General features: G+C 35.8%; 1 protein-coding gene, 1 long non-coding RNA gene and 1 other non-coding gene across 5 annotated transcripts; all 3 read right to left on the bottom strand.

The window, feature by feature from the left end:
- Positions 1-4,954: 4,954 nt before the first annotated feature.
- Positions 4,955-6,283, bottom strand: LOC103967335. The gene is made up of 2 exons (XR_670315.3): positions 5,456-6,283; positions 4,955-5,248 (listed from the first exon to the last, which is right to left on the bottom strand). It is a non-coding gene; the product is annotated as an uncharacterized LOC103967335 (long non-coding RNA).
- Positions 6,284-7,283: 1,000 nt separating this feature from the next.
- On the bottom strand, positions 7,284-10,323 carry LOC103967334 (probable proteasome inhibitor). 3 transcript variants are annotated; one of them, XM_009380599.3, is made up of 8 exons: positions 10,140-10,323; positions 9,869-10,040; positions 9,620-9,772; positions 9,317-9,409; positions 8,221-8,298; positions 8,080-8,108; positions 7,834-7,981; positions 7,284-7,522 (listed from the first exon to the last, which is right to left on the bottom strand). In XM_009380599.3, exons 1-8 carry the CDS (start codon positions 10,312-10,314, stop codon positions 7,447-7,449), a joined length of 924 nt encoding a protein of 307 aa, XP_009378874.2. In that variant the 5' UTR covers positions 10,315-10,323; the 3' UTR covers positions 7,284-7,446. The 3 variants fall into 3 exon arrangements, with proteins under 3 accessions (XP_009378874.2, XP_048430154.1, XP_018507908.2); XM_048574197.1 differs by having other exon boundaries at positions 9,662-9,772; XM_018652392.2 differs by lacking the exon at positions 9,620-9,772.
- Positions 10,324-22,130: 11,807 nt separating this feature from the next.
- TRNAG-GCC lies at positions 22,131-22,201 on the bottom strand. Its single transcript has one exon. It is a non-coding gene; the product is annotated as a tRNA-Gly (tRNA).
- Between the last annotated feature and the right edge of the window lie 1,829 nt (positions 22,202-24,030).

Genomic DNA, 24,030 nt, shown 5'->3' with positions numbered 1-24,030 from the left:
GAACAAGTGGAAGGAACTCAGATCATGTGTGACAACACATCAGCCATTGCTATGGCAAAGAACCATGTCCTTCATCAAAAGACAAGACAAATCAGCAAAAAATTTCATTTCATCCGAGAAACAATTCAAGCTAAAGAGATTGAACTGGTGTACTACAAGACTAATGAACAAATTGCAAACATACTCACTAAAGCTTTGCCTAAAGATTGATTTGCATATCTAAGGGAGCTACTCGGAGTTAAATCAGCTAAAGGGTTAGAGGGAGTGTTGGTATGTAACCCTTCAGCTGAAGGTTGGCGGCAAAGAATCAGTTTAAATGTTTTTGTTTCCAGTTTGAATCTAAGCTATTGGATCATAGTCCATATGGCAGCTCAATCTTGTATCTAGCTTAAGTGATAGATTAAGACAAGTGGCATCATCTCATAGGGTGATAGTAATTAAGGGTTGAGATTGTATCTTGGTTTGGTGAGTGAAGGATCTCCCTTCTTTTCCATGTATAATGGTAACAAACACACACATGCTTGGTGTGTGAAAAAATCAAAAAATTAATTCCATCATCTTCTCTCTGAAATTCTCTACATTCTCTACCATTTTCGAAAGTTGCAGAAAACCTCCATTGAAATATACAGAAAACACACACACACTAACACTATCAAAGTAAAGGACCAATGGACAATATAGTAAATATCTATGTAACTATTGTGTACATGTACATTGAGTATTATATTTTATATGTAAATAAGATTATTTACTAAATCTTTTGTATGTAAATAATATGGATACACATTAAGTATTATCTTTTATGTGCAAATAATACTACGTACAAGATTTTCGTACAACTTTCAATCCTGCAGCATCGCGCGAGCTTATCTTGCGAGTATATACTAACTCAAACTTTCAAGTTAATTCCCTTTGAATCCTTGCTGACTCAGATCACTGTTCATTCTACAGTGTCATTTCGTTTTTACCCGTGTTTTGGTTCTTTTATTTCATTTCTGCCTGAAATTGAAGGAGGCTGAAAATTTGGGTTGTTCGAGAGAATTATTTCTACAGTTTGATTCTGTCACCTGGCGGCTTAGCGTAGTGACGCGTGTTGAGTAGGGACGTGTGTCACTTTACCTATCTCCTCTTTCTCTGCTTTTGCTTCGCTTTAGTTTTCTGTCTCAGCAAACTCGAATCATTGTTGTCTCCTTTTACAGACTCCTCCATCCTTATTCCTCAACCCTTGGACAGCGTCTCCTCCGCTCCATCTGCTAGCAATGTTTTTCTCTCTATTTTTTCTTTTTCAGTGGAGGTTAGTTGAACATGGGGAAATCAAGAGTTGCTGCTCACAGAAAAACTGATGAGAAGTGAGATTATGTTTTTTTTTTTTTTCCGTTTTGTTATGAATTTTCTTCACTTTTTAAGATTTGATCAGAGATCTCGATATGAACCGTCGATTTTGAAATTGTGTTTAATTTTCTGTAGACCTGTTGGTTGCATGTCCAAGAATAGGTTTCTGTATCTTTGAGAATCCGTTATTTATCATTTCTCCATCAATGATTTTGACAGGCTGGTTCATGAGTTTCTTTGTTTGATATTATGCACATATCTCATCTTTATTTGTGTGTCTCTGTTGGTTTCTGATTTTCATAGGTTAAAGAGTAAACGCAGAGATGCGAGCAAGGAGGTTGCGAAGGTTCCGAACAAGCTTAAGAGGCCTGCAATTGCCTTATTCGTTGTCATGTATGTTTTTCCAATGATTTAATTTTTCTAATTTTATATTTATGAATTTTTCGTTCAGTTTTATCTAGGGAGGATGTTTTTGGCTAAAAAATTTTAAGATTTATATTCCACTTTGTTTCGATTTTTTTACCTCTTGGTGTTTCAAAGACACAAATCAACACACAACCCACATATTAATAACATTATCACTCCTACCTGTTAATTTTATTATTTTTTTCAATTATTCTATGGATAAAATTTGAGGCCAAAGTTGTTTGCTTTTTTCAGTTTCTGCTGCTGCTCGGCTGCCTTCGACTATGTAATGACCTCTTCTTCTCCAAATATCTCTTCTTCTGATTGTATAATCTTCATGGTCTGTTTGGGCTGTTCAGTTTTCAATTGGATTCTTTCTGTTGGTTCTGTGTTTGAAGCTGGAAAAATATGTATGTTGTTTTTACAGTTTGATTAACAATTCTTAATTAGAATTGGCTAATTCTTTTACTAAGCATTCGTTAGTACTCATATTTCTAACGTTGGAGGTTTTTTCTAATTTAAGATGGAAATTGATGCTATGAAGAGTTTAAAATATTAAGTCGAAACGTTGTCGTTCTGTATGCAACTGAGCTACTCAATTTCTTAATTTCTAAACATTTGAGGTACTCTTCTTCTTAACGACCCGTTCTCTCCACTTCCTTATCATCTGTTTGGTCACCGAGAGAGTGGAGAATGATTCCTGAGTTCTCTTGCGTTGATTATTTAAGACTGAAACTAATGATGATTTTGTTGAGAAATAAGCTTTTAAATGAAACTAAGCAGCAGAAACAAAGTCCGTAAGTTGAGGGTTTGAGAGAGTAAAAGTGGGATTATGAAGGGTTAGAGAGGAAAGTAAGGGTGGGATAAGATGAAGGGTTTGATGGAAGCTAACTCTTAAATATGATGCCGTTGAAAAACAAAGTGAAGGATAAGTTGAAGGGTTTGAGAAAAAAATAAAGGTGGGATTAATTGGAACTAAACCATTCACTAATGGATATATTCTTATGTGTATTTGGAATACAAAGTAGTATAATACGTGATATATGTGGTTTATACTTTCTATACTTTTTCTTATGTCTTTTTATGCCTTGGTCCATTTACCTTTTGAATTCAATCTGTTTTTTTAGAAACGTGGTTGCAAGAAAAAGTTGGAAAGGCAGCATAATTGGAAATTTGGGTTACCACAATCACCCTCTAAACAGCAGAGGAGTCTGCATTTGACGTTATTTTCGACTGGGATGAGAAGATTGGAGTCCCGATAGCATTCATAATTAGAAATGAGATCAGAGTGAGTTTTATTTGAGTTCATGACTTACCTTTATGTGCATTTTTGGTTTGGCTCTTATTTGAAATATTTTTCTAATTGTGATAATTGTGCCTCATGTTTTGTTTAGGATTTTGATATTCTAATTTCTTCTCGATAAGATATCGACTTTTGTATGAGATTGGTGTATGTGTTGGGAATTTCGGGTTTAGTCATTTTTTGTATACTATCACAAGATTTGTGCTTGCACTTGCTATTCTCTTTTGCTACGTTTGTATATATATGATACTGATGTGGTTATAAGAAATAAGAAATTGACTTCAAATGCCCAGCTCATTTGAGTCTTATCTTTTCCGTGTGAATATTAATAATCAGATCAAATTCTTTGAACTAAGCTGTAAATTGTGGGTTGAAAAAATAGAAATAAAAAAAAACCCTGTGAATTATGTGAAGTGGAATGAAACTATAGGTTTTGTAATACATTCGGAAATGAACATTATTATGCTTTTGTAATATGATGCTCTCTTAATTTTATTATGTAATTTGCTTCTGTAATACGATGATCTCTTAACTTGCTTTTGCAGATCTTCTTTGGTTCCTATGCTAGCACTGTGTGTCTCCATCTCCAAATAATTTAGTTGAAAATCATCAATACACATGGAAATTTGAAACGGTTTTGGTCTTTGGATGGGTTTAAAATGTTTGTTGGCGGTTGGTTGTATTGTTGTCAAATAGTTGTTGGATAGTTTGGAATGGAGAAGTTGGTTGATTTAGAGAAACTGAATCCACATGGAACTTTGAAAGAGTTTTGGTCTTTGGATTGGTTTAAACTACTTTCTTGACAATCAATAGTACTGGAGGGAACTTTTGGTGTTCCATTGAACAATTTTTGTCATATTTTATCAATGTAAATGACATGATATTTAACATTTTTTGCATGTAAATAGTCCAAAGTTTCATAATCTTTTGTATACAAGTATATAAGTACTGTTGTCGATCGAAAATCGCAAAAACTACCTAAGTGGAATGTGTTAATCTAATATTTTATGTACAGAGATAGCCAAAACTTCTACGATTTTTATGTGGAGTCTCAATTAAATATAGCAATGAATTGTATTAATCTTCTATGACACAATCTTTTATATCTTTCAAACATAATATTTTTTACAATTTTTAATCCCGCAACAACGTGCTGGCAATAATTTCTAGCACAACTCTAAAGCATTTTCTTTTCTCATTCTTTCTTTTTGGAAGGTATGTTTATATCCAATTCATTACTCTCTTTTCTCCTAGTCCAAAAATCATATGACATAACCTATCTTAAATTTTCCCTCTCTTGTCCTTCGTCCTCTTTGGTAGGTACCTTATATAGTTTAGTAATGCAGTTTATTACTTTTTTTTTTTTCCCTTCCCAAATAAAGGATCTAAACTGGAATAACAATCACGTCCTATAGTACAGAACCTTTATTTGATTTTTACTTTTAAATTAAGAATTAAAGAAAAATGGAGTACCTTAGGACCCAGCTCCATTTGAATCGGCGGCTATGTATAATATCATATTGCCTACTTTCCAAAGCTCTAAACGTGGAAAGTTCTTTTCTGATGCGAGTGAAGAAATTTCAGCCACGTTTCTGATCTCAATTCCACCTGAAATCTCCCCACACCCACACCCACACTCTTTAGCAATGACAACCACTAGGATTGGTTCTCTAAGTAGATGCTAGCAGGTTTTTTATTTTTTGTTTTTGTTCAATGAGGGGAGAAATCCTGACTCAGAGCATCAAGTGTAAGAGTAAATGTTGTTAACCACCTATGATACGTACAATTTGCACGAACAAAACTAGTTGGCTTGTAACTTAATCGAGCCAATACATAAACTTTTATGTACCAGCATCAAATATCTTCTAGTTAGGCAATTATTAGTTCAGAATCATTAGTATTAGACAGGCAATCAAACAGTGAACTCATAGAACTCCCTTAGCTGTAAAATAACGATTTACATAACACAGCTTAAAAGGGGAAAAATAACCCTCTAATTCCACTAGTATATTAATTTTACGAAGTATATAGAAGAAGAAGAGAAAGCCAAAGAAAACAAAAAAAAAAAAAAAAATCTCTAGGGCTGTTAATGCTGTTTCCAAGGAAGACATGTCAGATTACTGCAAGACCCAGTCCAGGTACTTGTGCATTCACCTCCATCACAACACTCGCAAACTATTCCAAGTGTACCAAAAACCTGCGCATATCCTGCAATTTATTCACACAAGACATCTAAGTCAATTCAATTATACCCAAATTCAGAAACTGTAATCTGTGATTTCCCCGGTAGCGGTATTTCAAACCAAACCCTTCATGCATGACAATACATGATTGGCTTAAAATACCGCAACAACGACGAGTTTCTCTCAGAGTTTGGGAATACATGTTAGACGTAACGTTGCTTGAAATTCTTACCTTGTTGTGGCAAGAGGGAGAGTGGTCTTCCTTCAGCAGCTGAAGATTTCCCAGACGCAAAAACAACCACCAGAAGCAACAAGAAGGAAGAAGAGAATACTTTGGAAGGCTCATATCTGTGCTTTTTTCCCAGCAAGATCTGTGCTTTTTGCAGCTGCAGAAGGTCCAGGAATTAGTAATGGTAGTGGGTTCAGAAGTAGATATTTTAATTCCAACTAGAAAAAACATATATAAGGAACAAGGGTATAGAAACACATGAGATAACAACGAAGGGTTTATTATATTTGAAATGTCTCTGTCAATCTAGAAGGTAGGTGGTTTTTTGTGTTTAATTCTCTTGATCTGGAGGACTAAAAAGAAAAGATGGGCTTCTAGAGAAAACGCAGGTAAATGTTTCACACGCTTCCCGGATTCTTACGTCTCTGCAGGTTTTGGAATTTTACATGGAATTGCATGGAAGCTTCCTTCTTCCTTCTTACTCCTAGTTTTTCAAGTGGCCGACTTTAATCATCAGAGAAACTCTCTTGTAATAAAAAAAAAAAATTACCTGTCAAAAAGTTTTTTAAATTGGTGGTATTCTTTTTAAATGTCAAACATCTATCGAAGGAATAATACCACAAAGTTATGTATTTCTTTTTTCTTTGTACAAACGATATTTCGTAGTAATCTGAACTACAGATAAGACTTGCACTATTTTAAATGCTGCCATGATAACGTAATTTCATATGAAATCGCTCTTGATCCAAGATGCCAAGCGACATCTATAAGGGCCCACAGATGAGGCCGTCAACGTTTTTGGATTTTTGTGATCTGATGATGGTTGTTGAGACAGTTAGGGGTGGTTCGGTATGGGATACCGAGCCAAAAGTAGTATCCCGAATCTCAAACCGAAATTTTTTGGGACGGGAATTTGAAGACCAATCCCAAACCAAAATTTCAGGAATCCCGAAATATTTTCGGGATTTCGGGACAAATCGGGAATCCGGCCCAAATTAAAATATGAAATTATGAATTATTCTTCAAATATATAATTTAAGAACACATTCATGAACTAGGAATGTCATTTCATTCACACTACCATTTAATCAAATATTGGCATGCTTGATTGTTTTTATCAAAGTCAAAATTCAAATTAATTAAACCCTTTTGACAATCTGTTAAGAGACAAAAGAATCAAACCTTCTGAAATCATTAGTCATGACAGTAACAATAATAAAATCCAAATGAATATCAAACAGAACATGAAAAATATGCAAGGTGTAAGGTATTCCAGGTTGCAGAGCATGAATTAGAAACTACTAGCATCAATTATAAAAGAATAATATATAATATATATATATATAAATTAATAATATATAATTTCTGTTTGGTATGGGATTCCCGAAATATTGAGAAGTCAATCCCAAATCCCATACCAAAATTTCGGGATTGGTTCGGGATAGCATCCCGAAAATTTCGGGAATTTTGGTTTGGGAAATTTTTGATTTGGGATCAGGATTTTTTCGGTTCGGTTTGGGATTTTCGGGAATTTTTTCCACCCCTAGAGACAGGTGAGAAACCGGCCTTACATTTTCTCCAAAGGATGGACACTCGTATTAAAGGAGCCAAAAACAGATTACATATGCAGCTTGTCAGCCTCCGCCTAAGGGGCGGGCATATGATAATTGTAGTCTATTTTTCTTAGGAACTAGAAGGAAGGGTGGTGACAAAAATGCAACACATCATACACGACATTGATATCGTTTGGAAAGGGCTTAAACCGCTTTCAGATAACCAAAAGTTCCTCACAAACGCGAAACCGAGGATAAGGAGTGGAAAATTTTAAATATACAGACAACATACATGATACTCCTATGAAAACCCTCTCGTTTACATTTACATAGCAACTTGCATGCCAAACAAGAAAGGAAAAAGAGAGATCCTCTGTCAGCTCCTATTAGTACTCGAGTTTCTTATTTGATGACAAACTACTTCTGGCTTGAACAGCATATCTAAATGAAATCTGAGCCGCTCCCGAAATGCTCCAGGTCTGGATGAGTGCCACCTCCTGGCGGCCTCCGTGGATTCCTGGAAGACAAAGAAATCACACCATAATATACTCCAGTGAAGGTATTCTTGGAAACTTTGCATCTATCATTCATTATTTGTTCACTTCCCAAACGCCGTAAACAATTGTACATCCATTTGGAAAGTAAAAGTGAAAACACAGGTAACAATCTCAATTCACCATGACGGATTAAGTAAGATCAAAGGCCTCGAGTGAAATAAAAAAAACAAAAAAAAGGCTTATTCAACTGAAAAATAATGAAAGCTCTATCAGGTGGGAACCAGGGAAGAACCTAATTTCAATTTTAGTGAAACTTTGCTATTCCACTTACCTTGCAAATCGATTAGGCTCAAAACCTGGAACACCTGGGGGCCCGTAGGGATCAAAACGAGCACCTGGTGGAACACCTGCAGGTCTAGAGGGATCAAAACTAAACCCAGGGTCTCCAACGCCACCAAACCAACGAGGGTCATGGGGTCCTATTTTGACACAACAAATGAAATGTGAGTCCCAATAAAAAAAAAAAAGTAACGTGATTAATATCAGCACAATAAGAGTAAATGAGTATTGTACAAACCGACAAGCATGCTTCCACTACCATCACCCCTGAAAGATTGACATAAGAAACATGTTGTCAAAAGTCAAACAGTAAAACAGTAAAACCGGGTTCGAAACTGCAATGAAAACCCCAATATGATGTCTTGTTAAAATACAATACCTTGAAGGGTAGACTCCAGCACCAGGCCCAGGAAGAACATCACTACCACCATAAGGCATGACAGGAGGATATACAATTCTGCAAAGCAAGCCAGAAAACAGAGAGTAAACTGCATGTTTTGGAAACTTTCAAGGATACAAATGAAAATTTTAAGCATGACGCTGCTAACTCACTCCGATCACAACAAAAAAGACATTGCCATGACTGTCTACTTTCTTCCTAACAAAGTCAATGCAATTCCCAAATTCTCTTACCAACTAACCTCTAATTAATCTGAATGAAAAACCTCCGAAAAAATTAAAACATTTAGGGTCCTCTTACAAGGTAGAATCGGATGCCATTTTACTAATAATCTTTCAAGAAAGAAAGTTTTGATTTATTTATATTTTAAATCTATAAAATGACAATTTGAACCTCCTAGGCTCCTAGTTATTTCCTTACAAATTGATGGGGAGACTTAAGAAGTAAAAATAATCTTCCAAATTAGATAATGAAAAGAGTATACGATGCTATAAACAGGAAAGCATGATACATAACTAGTTTTAGACTCTTGAAAAACCTAAGCCAAGTCTCACATACAATTGCCTTACAATCTAAGCTACTACTCCCAAATCGACTTAGTTAAACATACTGAAATGAATCTAATAGATGGACCCTCTAAAATTGAAAATTCATAAGATGTCGGTCCCATGGCCAGTCCCAAATGGTAAAGGCAGTAACACTGCTCTACAAGGCGATGAATATGACACAACTCGTCAACAGACGAATTCCCAAGAGGGAGGACCATCAGCGTCAATGATTATCAATGTGACATTAACTTTTGAATGTATAGACATCAACTGTCTGCTCCATTTTGTTAGGGACTGAATCAATGTCCCCCTCTTAATACCACAGCAAACATATATTATAACAATCTAGGGCGGGTGTAACAGGCAGGTAGCAACCAAAAAAGGGCACTTAAGATTTATCAAAGAAACAGACTTTCTACAAAACCCAAAGCATAAGCTAGCAAAACTTAACAAACATATAGACTGCTTAGAATCACACGTACACAGACATAAAATACACATATGCAGAGAGAGCGGGAGAGAGATACCCTGAAGGATCAGTGTAAGGGGCTGAAGGTCTAGTGTGAAAGCCTGAAGGTCCAGAAACAGGCTCAGTTGTTGATCTCTCACTCTTTTCTGAACTGCAGAGTTCCATAACAAAAAGAAAGTAGTCCGTAAAAAGAACATTCACTGATTCTTAACCTAAATACCGATAAATTAGCATAACAATTAACGATGACTACTTTAGCAGAGTATTAATACACTTCTACATCAAATAATGCATGCAAAACTCAGATTAAAAACAAAAATGTCAGCATAACCGAAGCGATTCCAAGACAAAACCCAGTTACCCTACAGGGTTACTTGAAGAACCGGATGTGGAAGATCCAGACCCATATAATTTTGACAGAACTTCAGTATCCAATTTCTTCACCAGATTTTCTAAATTCTTGAACTGTGTGGAGTAATTGCTGCCCCCATCCTCTCCAACATAATCACCAACACTGTAATTTGTTTCGTTAACCGCAGAAAACCCATTAACAAGCAAGAATAAAACTACCCAATTTGTAAAAGCCCAAAGAATCGCAGCAGAAGCTTACTCGATTTCGAGATGGATGGGCTGAGAGCTCCCATTAACCAGTGCATCCACAAGCAACTTGCCGTTCATTGTAAGGCACTTAACCAGCACCTTCTTCGAGCCCTTTTCTGGGTTCATATAGACAAATGCGTACTCGCCGTCGAGCTCGTTCCACTGCTCCATGCCCACTTCATCTGCAACCCCAAATTAACAAAACCCACAAAAATTTGAGGAACACTATCAATTATTTCTAAGAAAAGTTAAACATTTATCGAAATTAAACAAGTGGGTACCCATAGAAGATGAGGAGAGAACGGAATCGGAGAAGGCGGGGGGACCAGCGGCGGTGAGGACGTAGCCAGCGGCGAGGAAGGAGGCGTGAACGGCGAAAACGACCCTGTCGTCGTTGTTGCGGAAGTTCGGCCTCGCGGCTCTGATTACTGCCATCACCGACTTGTCGTTCGCCATGGCTGTGTGAATCAGTGCGATTGATCGGTGGGTTTTTCTCGTTGCTTTTTTTTTTTGCTTGCGCGAAAGGAAATGCTTTGGGAAACTGGAAGGACGAAAGAGGGAAGAGACGAGAGTGTTCGCGGTATACTGACTATAGATTTGGGCCCAATGGAGTCGGTAGCGGCCCAGTATATTTCAAACTGTCGGTTAAATGGGAAAACAGTAATTTTCATTCTTTTAGGAAAAATACTTTAAAATTGGATAATTTCTTTATCTTGTGGTAGAAATATGATGTTTCAAATATGCACACGACATACACAATAATCGGACAAAAATAAGATTTTTTATATACCTTAAAATGACCAAATTGTCTTCCTATATAAATGGGTTATCCAAAAATTTCAACTCTCATTTCTCATTTTGTAAAGAGAAAAATAGAGAAGAGAGAGAAATCTATGTCCCCCGATTCTAGTTCAAAGAACCCTAAGCCACCCATCTTCTTCATCCAAGAGCTCTTTCTAGCCCATCCATCTTATTCATCTAAGTTCTCTCTCTCTTTCTCTCTCTTCTCTCTCTCTCTCTAAGTTTCGAATTTCAAATATGCTCAAGAACTCTCTCTCTAACCCACTCATTTTCAATTTTTACCTTTTCAATCGTAGGTTTTGTGAATTGGGTTTGCTTAATTTTGCTTTTTGATTGATGGATTTATGGAGTTGAAGTGATTGGTTTGATGTTTCTTGGAGGAGACTCAAATCCTTCAATTTTTATTTTTTATGTTTTATCATTTCTCTTATTTATATGTGGGTTTTCATTTCTTCTGTCTCCTCCCTCCCTTTGCTCCCTCTCTCGTTACAAGCACTAAAATAGGGTTTGGCTATTGCTGCAATTAAATGAAAAAATGTATTAAAAGTTAGTTGCCTTCTGGAGAGGAGATAAATTTGAGGGAAAAGAGAGAAATCAGAGTGGAAAGAAGGAAGAGAGAAGGATATGGACGAAATTGTTTCACGTACTCGTTTGCTCTCTTCGTATTAAGCTCGCTCATATACTGTATGTACACGACATGCACAAGACATGCACATTTTATGCTCACAGATCTAGGCTCAACCCAAAAACCCATAACTCACAGCTCTCTCTTCGAAATCAGAAAAATGACCCCAAACTTTATATGAAGAATCGAAGCTTCATTAATTTGAATTTGGTATCAAATTTGATTGGTTCCAATATTTCAAGGATTAAAAAAATTGCAGTTTGAATGGGCACGAAAGAACTCAACTTAATCAAGGAAATTGGTTTACGAACTCGTTCGCTATTTTCATATTTCCAAAGCCTACCTCTGAATCAAAAGGAAAAAGTAGTGAACTACGTTAATGCGAAGAGTATCAAAGATGTAAATACGCACCATCTACACATAATACACTATATGCACATAATATGTACAGTACATACACATGATATGCACAGAACGAGAGAAACTTTAACGGTGACAGCTTGAAAAGTCGTTACGTATATCAACCACTGCTTACCCGTGCACGTGGAAAACATGTCATTATTTCACGGACACACGTGACCCTTAACATCCTCTAAGTTTTTTCTTAATTTTGTTTTTCGCCGAAGCCATCTAGATTGTGGTCATACTCACTAAATTCTGGGGTACAATATACGTGCATCATAATTAATGAACATTCCTGCTTCTCATATTAAGATGTATCCATGCACACCATATGTGCACCACATGCACATTACTAAAAAAATTTCACAAATTTCTGCAATTGAACACTTGAACCAGAAATTTTTCCATCCCAGTCTTATAGCACGTCAAAACTTAAAATTTATTCCAAAACTCATATGCCTCAACATGAAACACAAACCTAATTTAACTTCTAAGTATTAAGGGTTATTATACAACATGGTCTCTGAGATTTGCATGATCAATAGAAATGGTCCCTAAGATTGAAAATCAATAGAAATGGTCCATGAGATTGTCCACCATCCATGATTTTGGTCCTTCCGTTAAAAACTCTTTGGGTAATTTTCAAAGCTTCATAACTCAATCGATTCTTAACCAAATTTGACCCATAATATATCAAAATGAAGATAAGAAAGTGTAGAACAAGATTATACCTATTTGGAAGCTCAATGATTACCGGAGATGGCCGGAAAGTAGCCTTAAAGGTGACTGGTCCATGGGAAAACTGGAAAACTCGCCGGAAACTGGGTAAACTTTAAACGTTCATAACTTCTTTAATACTCAAAGAAATCGAGTGATTCAAAAATGAAAATCATACTTCTCGATGCGGCGAAGAAAATGGTATATTTCTTTACTGCTAACTCACCGTGATTTGGCCGGAAAACTGCTCGAAAGTGGTTAACTCGAAAATGGTTAGCCACTTTCGAGTCGTTGTCCGACCCAACCACGGCAATTTAGCCTTCCAAAAAGGTACCATTCTCTTCGTCTCATCAAGAAGTATTATTTTCATTTTGAATCAATCGATTTGGTTGAGTATTGAAGAAGTTATGAACGTTTAAAGTTTACCCAGTTTCCGGCGAGTTTTCGAGTTTTCCCACGGACCAGTCACCTTTCAGGCTATTTTCCGGCCATCTCCGGCAACCATTGGACTTCCAAATAGGTATAATCTTATTCTACACTTTCCTATCTTCATTTTGATATATTATGGGTCGAATTTGGTTAAGAAACGATTGAGTTACAAAGCTTTGAAAATTGCCCAAAATCATTTTTAACAAAATGACCAAAATCATGGATGGTGGACAATCTCAAGGACCATTTCTATTGATTTTCAATCTCAGTGACATTTCTATTGATCATGCAAATCTCATAGACCATTTTGTATAATAATCCAAGTATTAAGTCATCTTACAAACAACCCATTTATTCCATAAATCGTTGATGAAGGAACTTGGAACTAAACACCCTACCTTACTATGCCTGTCGAAGCTTCAATCACCGAAAAAAATGGAACTTTCAAGCCAAAATAGAAAATATGGTACAAACCCCAACTCACTATTCTCACCTCTCTCTCTCCCATCCCTTTGTTCGAAATCAGAGGTATGAGGTGATGAACCCAAAGCCCAGCTCACTCTTCTCGCCTCTCTTTGAACTTCCATCGCTTCGAAAGCAGAGCTCAGAGATTTGAGGAAGGGATAAAGCGTAGGGAGAGACGAGAGAGAGAGGAAAGGAGAGAGAGTAGAGAGAGAGAAATCAAAAAATGGGAGGAATAACCCATTTATATGTGGGTATTTTAGTTATTTTGGTTTTGTGCATTGTGTGATTGGCTTGTGCATGGCCGGTTTGTCCTATTTCTGTCACAAGATTAAGAAATTGTCATATTTTGGGGTATTTTCCTTCTTTTTAACTTCTTAGACGGTCATATTTAAATTTGGGAGTAGTTAGAATCTCCTACATTTTTTTCAACTTGTTTAGACTAAACATCTGCTCTTCACAAAATTTGATTAAGATGTTTTGATCAATTGCCAACTCAATAGTTAACTAGCAACTAATTTCCTACAATATAGGAATTTTAAATTTATGACTTTATTTGAAATATTAATTTAACTAATTCCTCATTACCACTTATGGTGCATTTGAAAATAAACATATCGATTTTTGGTACATTTAGATTTCTAAATGCACCAAAATCGAAGTGGAGCATAAATTTAAATGTATCCATATTATAAGTAATCAAACGTACCAATATTATCAAACGTACCTCTAATAAAATTATAGAAAAAAGTGTAATCAAATTCTTATAAGGAACAGATGTTTAATCAATGAAATCGAATAACGAAGCGCCTATATCAAAACGTCCCTTAATCTTTACCATTGATTTTATTTGATTTATTTAATTTGATGGTTATAAATAAAGAGCAGCAAATGAGAAGCTAAAAAGGTGTATGTGGATTACTGGTGGCCTAATGTAATTATCATGGATAGCAATTCCCGCAGATTATTGCAGCTTTGCATACCTAGTCTATATATGTGTCACATTTTGGTCATCGTGGAACACTCGAAAGCCCTGATGCTTATCTAAAAGTGTTGCGCAACGTCTCATCCGTTTTGGTATTTTGTCTGCTATTGTTTGTTGTTGGTTTGAGAAAGCACTAGATGTAATGAGCGACGTTGTTTTGCGGAAAACCTTTCACGGTTCCAACTCTGTCTCTTTATGGTTTTGAATTGAATCTGAGATTTTTACCTTAAACAAGACAAGAATGATCTCATAATTGACACACTGTTTAAGGGCGGTGCCACGCTATTGTACTTGACTCATGTCTCTGTTCGAATGTATGTCACCTACGAGGTTAAATTTATGTGTAAATAGCATTACTCTTGCCTAATTGATTTGAAATATCAAATGAATTCGTGATCAAATTATGTGGTCGTCCAACTTCTATCAACAATAGTTGAAATGTTCAAGGCCCCGACGTGGCTTCAATATCATATTTTACTTCGTGTTAATTTCTTTACAGCCACATAACATCAAATTAACACACCCATTAACATACATACGACAAAACTACGGACTAGCAATTTGAGAACCAGTAATACTAGTCTCTGAAGCTTTATGTCTTGCAGTGGCTCTAATGTAACTGAAAACTGCCACCAAAAAGGTGGTGGCAAGTCCTCCGAGGATCACACCGCCTCCGGCAACCGACTTATCCATCGAATGGTGGTGCCTTTTGAGGTGGATCTCTTACTAGGGTTGTGCATTCCCAGTTTCCTAATTACAGGTGGAGATGGACTTGGAGCTGGAGTGCTTGCGATTGAAGCTGAAGAAGACTGCCCTAGGGTTTGATGAGCATTTTCATCAGCCATGGTTACACTCACATAAGCAGCTGCTGAGATCAAGCAAAGGAGAAGCCATTGAGATTGAGCCATCTTTTTACGAAATGGAGTGTTTTTTTTTTTCTCCTGAGAAAACTTGGGAAAATGGGTGTTGGATGTTTGGAGTGGATGAGGAGGATGAATAGATGGATTCTTTGAGAGCAATATATGTGTGTGTGTATATATATATATTATATTGGTTTGCATGTGAGCAGAAGAGTGCATGCAGACCCTATAATTGTGTGGTTAATTACTAATTAGATGGAAAGTTCGAATGGAATAATCTATTCGTTCCTGTACTTTGAATTAATGGGGTTGTCTGTGAGGGGGGAAATGCAAGAAGATTACACGTGTAATCATTAGAATATCATAAATACAACTAATATTTGAATCAAGGGAACAAGATCAGTAACATGTTTATTTGTCAAGTTGTATATGGAAATAAACAGAAGAAAAATAAATTAAATGGAAAGCTCTGGTTCCCATAGATCTATAACTAAAGAATGGAAGATGGTCAGAAGTAGCTATATAAATTTTGGTCGGTGTTTTTTCATATCGATCATATCAATATATTGCTTGGGATGGCAACAGCTCATATGGTGATCAGTGACCATGCCCTTAGCAATAGGTCTAGGTAGCAACTTACTAGATGACACCATTCTCTAATTTCTTCAATCACTACTACAAAAAACACTTTGCGCGACGAAATTTTGGTCGCGCATGGTTCGTCTTGCAAAGCTCGTGACGATAAGGTTTGCGCGACGAATTAGTTTGTCACACAAAGTATCTTTGTGCGACGAAGTAATTTATCGCGCAAAATAGCTTTGTGCGACAAAGTAGTTTTCTTTGCACGATCAAATATTTTAAATTTTAAATTTTTGTTTTTAAATTTTTTTAATTCTAATAAATTAATTAAATATTTTGCGCGACGAAATATTTTGTTGCACAAGGTTTTTGACTTTTTGTTTTATTATTTCTCTTATATTAATTTAATTATATTAATTGTTTACGCAACGAAATATTTGGCAATGCAAGATTTTTTGAATTTTTACTTTTTAATTTTATTTTATTGTATGATTTTATTTTTTTAAATACTTTAATTTAAATTGACATGTTCAAAATAAAATTACATATGAAAAATAGTGATCAAATTATCCAATATTTATAATATATTCAAAATGTACACATAAATTAACAAAGTACAATAATAAAATCCTAATACAAGTCTATTTTGGTGGTAGTGGTGGGGGGATATGTTTCGATAGCGTCCTAATTCTCAACTTTAGCCATCAAAGTCTCGACAATTCCCTACAAAAAATATATACATATGGTCAAATAACAAAAAAATTGGCATAATCTCCCCTAAAATTGGTATACCCCAAATCCGACCTCAAACTCCACTCCACATCCTATACTTGACCCCAAACCCCACACCAAACTCAAAACTAACTCCAAAAACACATATTAATGAAAAAAATTAAAATTTGGGGAGAATATACCTTTTGGGAAGATTGAGAGTGAGTGAGAATGAGAGGGAGGAGTAAGTGTGAGAGAATTAGAGGAGATAGTGAGAGAGAGAGAGAGAGAGATGAGAGAGTGAGTGAGAGTGAGAGATAGTGAAGAGAGAAGAGAGATTAAGTGAGAGGAGTGAGTGTGAGAGAGAGGGTCGGATTTGGGGAGAGGGAAAGAGAGGGGAGATGACATACCCCGATCAAAAATTTGGAGTGTGCTGGCCGTCACGTGAGGGTAACGTAGCCAAGTGCACAATGCGAAAGTAAAAGAGTGAAGGTACGAGGAAATAAAGTCGACGAGATAATTTACAATAAAACGATCAGTGAGTGATAGTGACAAACATGGAAGGAGAAATGCAAAGTAAAAGTTCAAATATCCTAGGTGTAGTCCAGAATAAACAATACTACACAAGCGATAACTAGAAAATCCTACATGGAGGGTGCTTTGTCAGAATTGCCTCGATGCCTCGTTCGTCACCCACGTCCTCGCTACCTAAAACCTGGAGGGGCACAAAACAGAAAACGTGAGTGGACAAAAACAAAGTTTTCCAAACCATTTCAATATCAAGTAATAACCCCTCTCTGTAAAACCCGTATACTTTCCAGAAAATATTATACATACTCGTATATCAAATCATGCTAAAAACGATAAAGCTCAAATATGCCATACCATAAATATGCCGTGTCAGAATATCCAAACAAATAGTATAAGCATCAAGCAGGTGAGATAAAACAAATCATAATATGCCTGTAATATCAGTACATCAGCCGGAGTCACCTAAAGTGACCTGTATGGCTGAATCTATAGCTCCTCAACCACTATCCGGCACACGAGTCAGAACCACCTATAGTGGTCTGTACGACAGGCTGGTGTATATAAATACGCTCAGTGCTACAATCATGTGAAGGCTGTGCGATGTATCACAAGTCACCTACGAGTCGGAACCACCTATAGTGGTCTATACGACAGTTGGCACCTGCCTTGGATCCAAGGTGAGCGTACGGTACGGGAAGTGAATGATCACGTGAAGGTTAGGCCCTACTCTGGCGGAGCACAATCACCGAGGTGCAGGAATATAAGCTATAACTCAATCTCGTTATCACCACATCTATCACTAACAAACATACTCACCTGCCTGAGCGTCCGCGGTACCAAAGCATAACCAACACAATCACAATAATAATATCGACGATATTCGACATGGCATTTTAATTATAAAACCATTAAAACGTAATTTCTGGAAAGATACCAATCATAATATATATATATATATATATATATATATACTGAAAACAAAAGCCCACTCACTGATACGTAGAAAGATCGTAGGCCCTGAGCCTTGCGTGGCTGCGCTCGTCCTCAGGATAGTCATCACCTATATGTGAAACAACAATAAAACCTTCAATTTAACGCACATAACCAACCTTAGGTAATAACTTCTTATACATTGCTCAATTAAGGTGTTTGAATATACCAACATACTCTACTCAATCCCACGAACACCCCCATATTTTTAGAAATTTTCAGAAGCCTCACGCGCCCCCACGCGCAGGCCAAGGCACTGCCACACGCGCCTCCCGCGCACAGGCACGTGCCTGGCGCACAGACGGAATCCCTAACGCCATTAAGGAATATTTCATCAATTTACCAGAATATTCTGTTAACTTTAACCTGACGCCGTTAGTCTCCTTTAGGAATATTTTGTCGTCCCTTATCTCAGGTTGCCGGAATCTGGCGCCGACCGCCGTTCCGGAGCCGGATTCTGGAAAAACTTTAAACTCACTTTTCTCACTCAATTCTCAACCAAACTTCACAAAATTTATGTCAAAATGAAGCTTAGGACAAGGAGAAGAAGTTTATACCACTTTGAAGCACCAAAAATGTCGGAATCTCGCCGGAGAAATCTCACAAAATCCGGCCAACCATAGAACTTGCTATCCCGACGTCCAAAATCCTTCAAACTTGTCATCCGTGCTTTGTGAGAAAGTTTTAAGACTCCCAGTGATCTCAAAACTCGACAAAACCTCCACGATCACGAGCAAATGAACAGTACCATCGACAGAGTTCGCGGATTCTACGGGTTTTCGAGGGTTCCAAGCCAAACCAAGGGTATGAGTATGTTGGTTAGGCCACAAGGAGCATGAAGAAGGTATTTGGAACCTCGATCCGTGCTAAAACTGTGAGATGTGAAGCTGTCTGTACAAATGGAAGAAAATGGAAGAAACGTCGAGAAGGAGGAGAGAGACAGAACCAGGAAAAAAATAAGAAGGGTGTACATGTGCATGTATGGATGTGTGTGTGTAGGTTTAAATTAATCCCAAAAGCCAACCCAAAACATAGTCCATTCGCGCACCCGCAACCACTAATGAGTAAGGGCAAAAAAGGCATTCTCGTGCTAAAGGTAAATATTTTTGGAACAGGCTGTCACAAGAGAGGTAAGAGTATAGAAAGACATTGAGAAAATTATGGAGGAGTTATTTTGGTTTTAAAAACCGTATCACTTTGCGCAACGAAGGATACGAGTTTGTGCGACGAAATATTGATTGTGCAAAGTCTTAAAAAAAATTTAAAAAAAAATTCCCGCATCCCATTTTTTTGCTCGCCCAAATTTTTAGAGTTTTGAGCGACGAAGTATTAATCGCGCAAAGTTTTGAGCAAAGAAAAATTGGTCGTGCAAAATGTTGCATGACCACTAAAAAAATAAAATTTTAAATTCCCGCAGGCCATTTTTGGTGCCCACCCAAATTTTTAGAGTTTTGGGCAACGAAGTGTTGGTCGTGCAAAGTTTTGTGCGACCACTTGAAAAAAATTTCCTGCATCCCATTTTTGATGGCCACCCAAATTTTTAGAGTTTGGTTGCCCAAAGTCTTAAAAAAAAAAATTTTTTAAATTCCCACGTCCCATTTTTGGCTCCCGTCCAAATTTAAGGATTTTGCGCAACGAATTATTGGCTCGTAATGCAAAATTTATAAAAATAATTTTTATAAATAATAAAAAACAAAATAATAAAATTTACTGAAAATGTGACTTTACTCCCTTCAAATTCAATTTTTTTTTTTTACATAAAACTCACAATAATATATTTTTCTAACAAAAACCCGATTCGTACTACAATAATAAATTTAAAGCTACATAATAAATAAATATATATATATATCATTCAATTTCTCAAGTGTTATACGTACAAAATAAATAAATTTAAAGCTACTTAATATATATATACACACACACACCATTCAACGATCCAACCGTCAAACTTGTTTGTATATACTTCGAGATCGTATACGCCAAAAATCGCAAAAAACAATTATTCAGAGATCAAGTAACGAGACAAAACTTTTCGACGGTTATAAAAGAAAAATCATGATTTAACAGTTATTTTAACTCCGATTTTGATGATTTTTTACAGCTACACTTCTTGATTTTATATGAATACAATTACTGAATTCGATCTTCAATTTAAAATATTTACACTCGTGGATACCACAAAATCTTATGTTATACTTGATGATAATATAAATAAACTCTTTAAGTGTTAGTGATTCTATTGTTTTGATGGGATACGCATTCTACGAAACTCGTTTCAACAATCCAACCGTCAAACTTGTTTGTATATACTTCGAGATAATATACGCCAAAAATTACAAAAAAAAAAAAAAAAAAAAACATTCAGAGATCAAGTAATGAGACAAAACTTTTCAATGGTTATAAACAAAAAATCACGATTTTACGGTTATTTCAACTCCGATTTTGATGATTTTTTACAGCTACACTCCTTGACCCTATATGAATACAATGAACTAATTCGATCGTCAATTTAAAATATATTTTTCTAACAAAAATTCGAATCGAACTACAATAATATATTTTTCTAACAAAAACTCAATCCGAACTACAATAATAAAAAAGCTACTTAATAAATATATATACTATTCAATTTCTTAAGTATTATGGGTACAAAATAAAAAATAAAAATAAATTGGTTTAGGTGACGAAATGTTTGAATTACGTCGCGCAAAGATTTTAAAAAATAATTTTTTTATTTTAGTAAAGACTTTGCGTGACAAAGTTTAAATTTTCGTCGCACAAGGTCACTTTGCGCAACGAAACATTTTTCGTGGCGCAAAATTTCGTCGCCCAAAGTCACATTGCGCGATGATGTGTTTTTCATCGCGCAAGACTTTGCGCAATGAAGTTTAGAGTTTCGTCACACAAAGTCATTTTGTGGGACGATGTGTGCTTCATCACGCAAGGGTTTTTTTTTTACTAGTGAATATATCTTATTTCGTACACTTTGAATTTTATTGAGATTGTTTGATGACTCATTAGGATTGCACTATATCAAATAAGTTTGGACAGGACCAATCTAGTAAATTTATAATAAATACTGAGATTGTGCATACTTATTAAATTAGACAAAAGTTCAACATATTGTGTCTTACATATCGACGAATTGGAATTCAAATTTGATCTAGTCCCAGCCACCAAGCGTCGACAGATTGGTAAAATTACTTTTAAATAATAACCCCAAAATGGATTAAATAAGTAATTAATTTGTACATCAACATGGTGTGCAAGAAATTAGTACAAGGTTGCATCTTCAGTGAACATCTTAAGAACGTCGGAATTCTCACTAGACATTGGTGAGAGTTGTTGAATAGAACATGGTTACATGCTATTAACACTATGACTGCCATGTTCAAGCATTCATGCATTGAGTTTTGCTTTCTGAAATTATGAACGTATAAAATAATTGTCGCTTCGAATGGTTCGATCATACAGCCGGGGTTGCATTTTCATGATCTAGCTGGGATATATGCATGTCTACTAAATATGTACATCGATCGTATATCTTGATCTGTTTGTATATAAGAACTCCTTCAATAGAGTTGGTGATAAATAATAGCAGCAGCATGGAATCTACAAACCTGGATTGTGGTAGTGTTTGGAAAATCAGAGACACAGCGCTAGGGTTTCATGATATTTTAAGCACCTACTCTCTGTTGCTGCATAACTTCTCGTGCAGTATTTTAATTTATTTTTTATGAAATCAAGTACTTGTTTAGTGATAAAAAAAAACTTATTTTAGGAAGGTGTGTGCGATCGTCATGCAGCAGGAAACAACTGTTTTGGACAACTTGAGACCGCAGCACGGTGTGTCTCATATGAATTACAATGTTTCTGTCAAATTGTAAGTCACTGTCTGTGCACGGAAGGTGTGTCATTGGATTAGGGTTGCTTGCCTTCATTTTTATAAGCCAGCTCATCGATCGACTGGTGAATGGTGATAGTCAAACCCTAGTAGGGAGTTTCACGTGCGCAGAGGCTCCTCACTGTCAAGAACACACGTGCCTCCAGGCTTCAACTCTCGAGCCAGGCAGATTGAGTTGGTTGCTAAATCTGGATGCAACTTTGTTCGATCAGAAATCTTAGTTGGAAAGTGCCAAAAAAAAAGATGGATCTAGAAAAAGGTTAAAAAGGGAAGTGCACCAGCCGGGAATCGAACCCGGGTCTGTACCGTGGCAGGGTACTATTCTACCACTAGACCACTGGTGCTTCCTGTTATGAAGGTTAGAATTTATCAATATTACCAGTTAATTACTACGAAGTAATATACCTACCTTCAGAATTATGGTGATACAAGTGTGGCTTCTATCCACAGTTGCAATTTTCTCAATTTAACGAAAGACCATACGATTAAATAGACAAAACATAACTTGATATGATTTTAAACCATCTTTGTGTACAATGTGAGAAAATTAAAACTTAGCGACTTATTTTAAATTCACTTTAAACTTGAAAAGTGTAAAATGTTGTTAATCCAACTGCCAAATAATAGCTTCTTTTATTATTATTATTATTATTATTTTTTGGTAAAAGATCCCTCTACGTATCTAACTCTCCCTTAAGTTTTTTCATAAACTAAAAAAAAAAAAAACACTATTTGGCTGCTACAAATTCAGCAGCAACTCCTACTTTTAACTTAATCACATAAGGACATGTATCCAAATGTTTATAATTTCAATTATTTGGATAAATGTCCATCTGTGATTGGATAGAAGCAGCCAAGTAGTGTTGATCAATACCGTCAAAATAAAAGTTATTAGATAACTCATTATTAATTATCCTCTTGGAGTCATGAAAATTGAAATGACTCAAATGAGCATGGAAGTTTCGCTACTTCATCTTCCATGACTACAAAATTACCAATCACAAAAAATTGATGACGAGAGTTTTCTTGTGGAATTATCAAATTCATGTTTAACGTTTTTGAAACAACGATGGTTATTAATGATTGTTAGAAGTAGTCATTCAGTTTTAAACTGATCTAGTCTCCTTATGTAATTCTCTTTTTCTTTCTTACTATACACAGGATATTACTTTTGATAACTAATCCTGGTAGCATTTCCTCCACTCCATCTTCTTCTCATGTCTTGCTCAACCGAACTGCACATCATGAGATGGTGGATGATACCGAAATTGTTCAATTTGGCTTTACTTTAATTATCTCCTAGTGCCTTTGGCTACATTACCTCTTCTTTCTAAGCAATGGTAGTTAATCAAGGGTTGTTAGCTATAGTGTGCATGCATGACCATCTAGACCATCTTCAACTCGCAATGGTAAATTTCCATATTTGTTTTTTTAGCACTATTTCCTCTCCCAACATTTTTGCACCATGCTAGCACTTGGTCACCAACCACACGACAAGATCAATTTGAACAAATAGTTAATAGGAGTGAGACATGATCTTTTAATTGTTGCAACATTCAATAGGAGTGAGCCATGATCTTTTAGTTATTGCAATATTCCTTTCTTTTGTTGTAAAACAAGAGAATGACTCGAATTGATTCTATTAGACGAGTATTTCTTTTTAGGGTGTTAATTTTGCAATTACACTAAAAATTGAGGGTGCAAAATGTTATTTATTCTTTTTTTTTATTTAACTTTTAATTGAAAAGAGAAATTTGATTCAGTTAGATTATCGTTGAAGATGATTGAGATTAATATATACAAAATATATATATATATATATATATATATATATTTCCGATAAGAAAATTGAAAAAAATTGTGGCTAAAACAATTGTTCGACAATTGATATAGTTGAGATGCTAAATTTTAGTTGGGAAAAAAAAAAATGCTAAAATTTGATTTTGGAACTATAAATTTTAGAGGTACTTGTCGATTTGCACTCCAAACTTGTATCGAGTTGCCAATTTCAGTTCCATACAAGTTCGGAAGGCAAATTGACAAATATACCTAAATTATAGGGTAAATTACATTTTACACCCTCAAGTTTGGGTGCAATAATAATCTCATATAACATCTTTAAAACATTTCAATCTCATCCATTAGTTATCATTTTATTTTAATTTCATATAAC

The sequence above is a fragment of a genome, unplaced genomic scaffold (assembly GCF_019419815.1).
Source record: "Pyrus x bretschneideri cultivar Hongxiangsu unplaced genomic scaffold, Pyrus_bretschneideri_v1 Contig11, whole genome shotgun sequence".
Classification (NCBI taxonomy): domain Eukaryota; kingdom Viridiplantae; phylum Streptophyta; class Magnoliopsida; order Rosales; family Rosaceae; genus Pyrus; species Pyrus x bretschneideri.
Note: the sequence above shows the minus strand (reverse complement) of the source record. Positions and strands in the feature narration are given on the sequence as shown.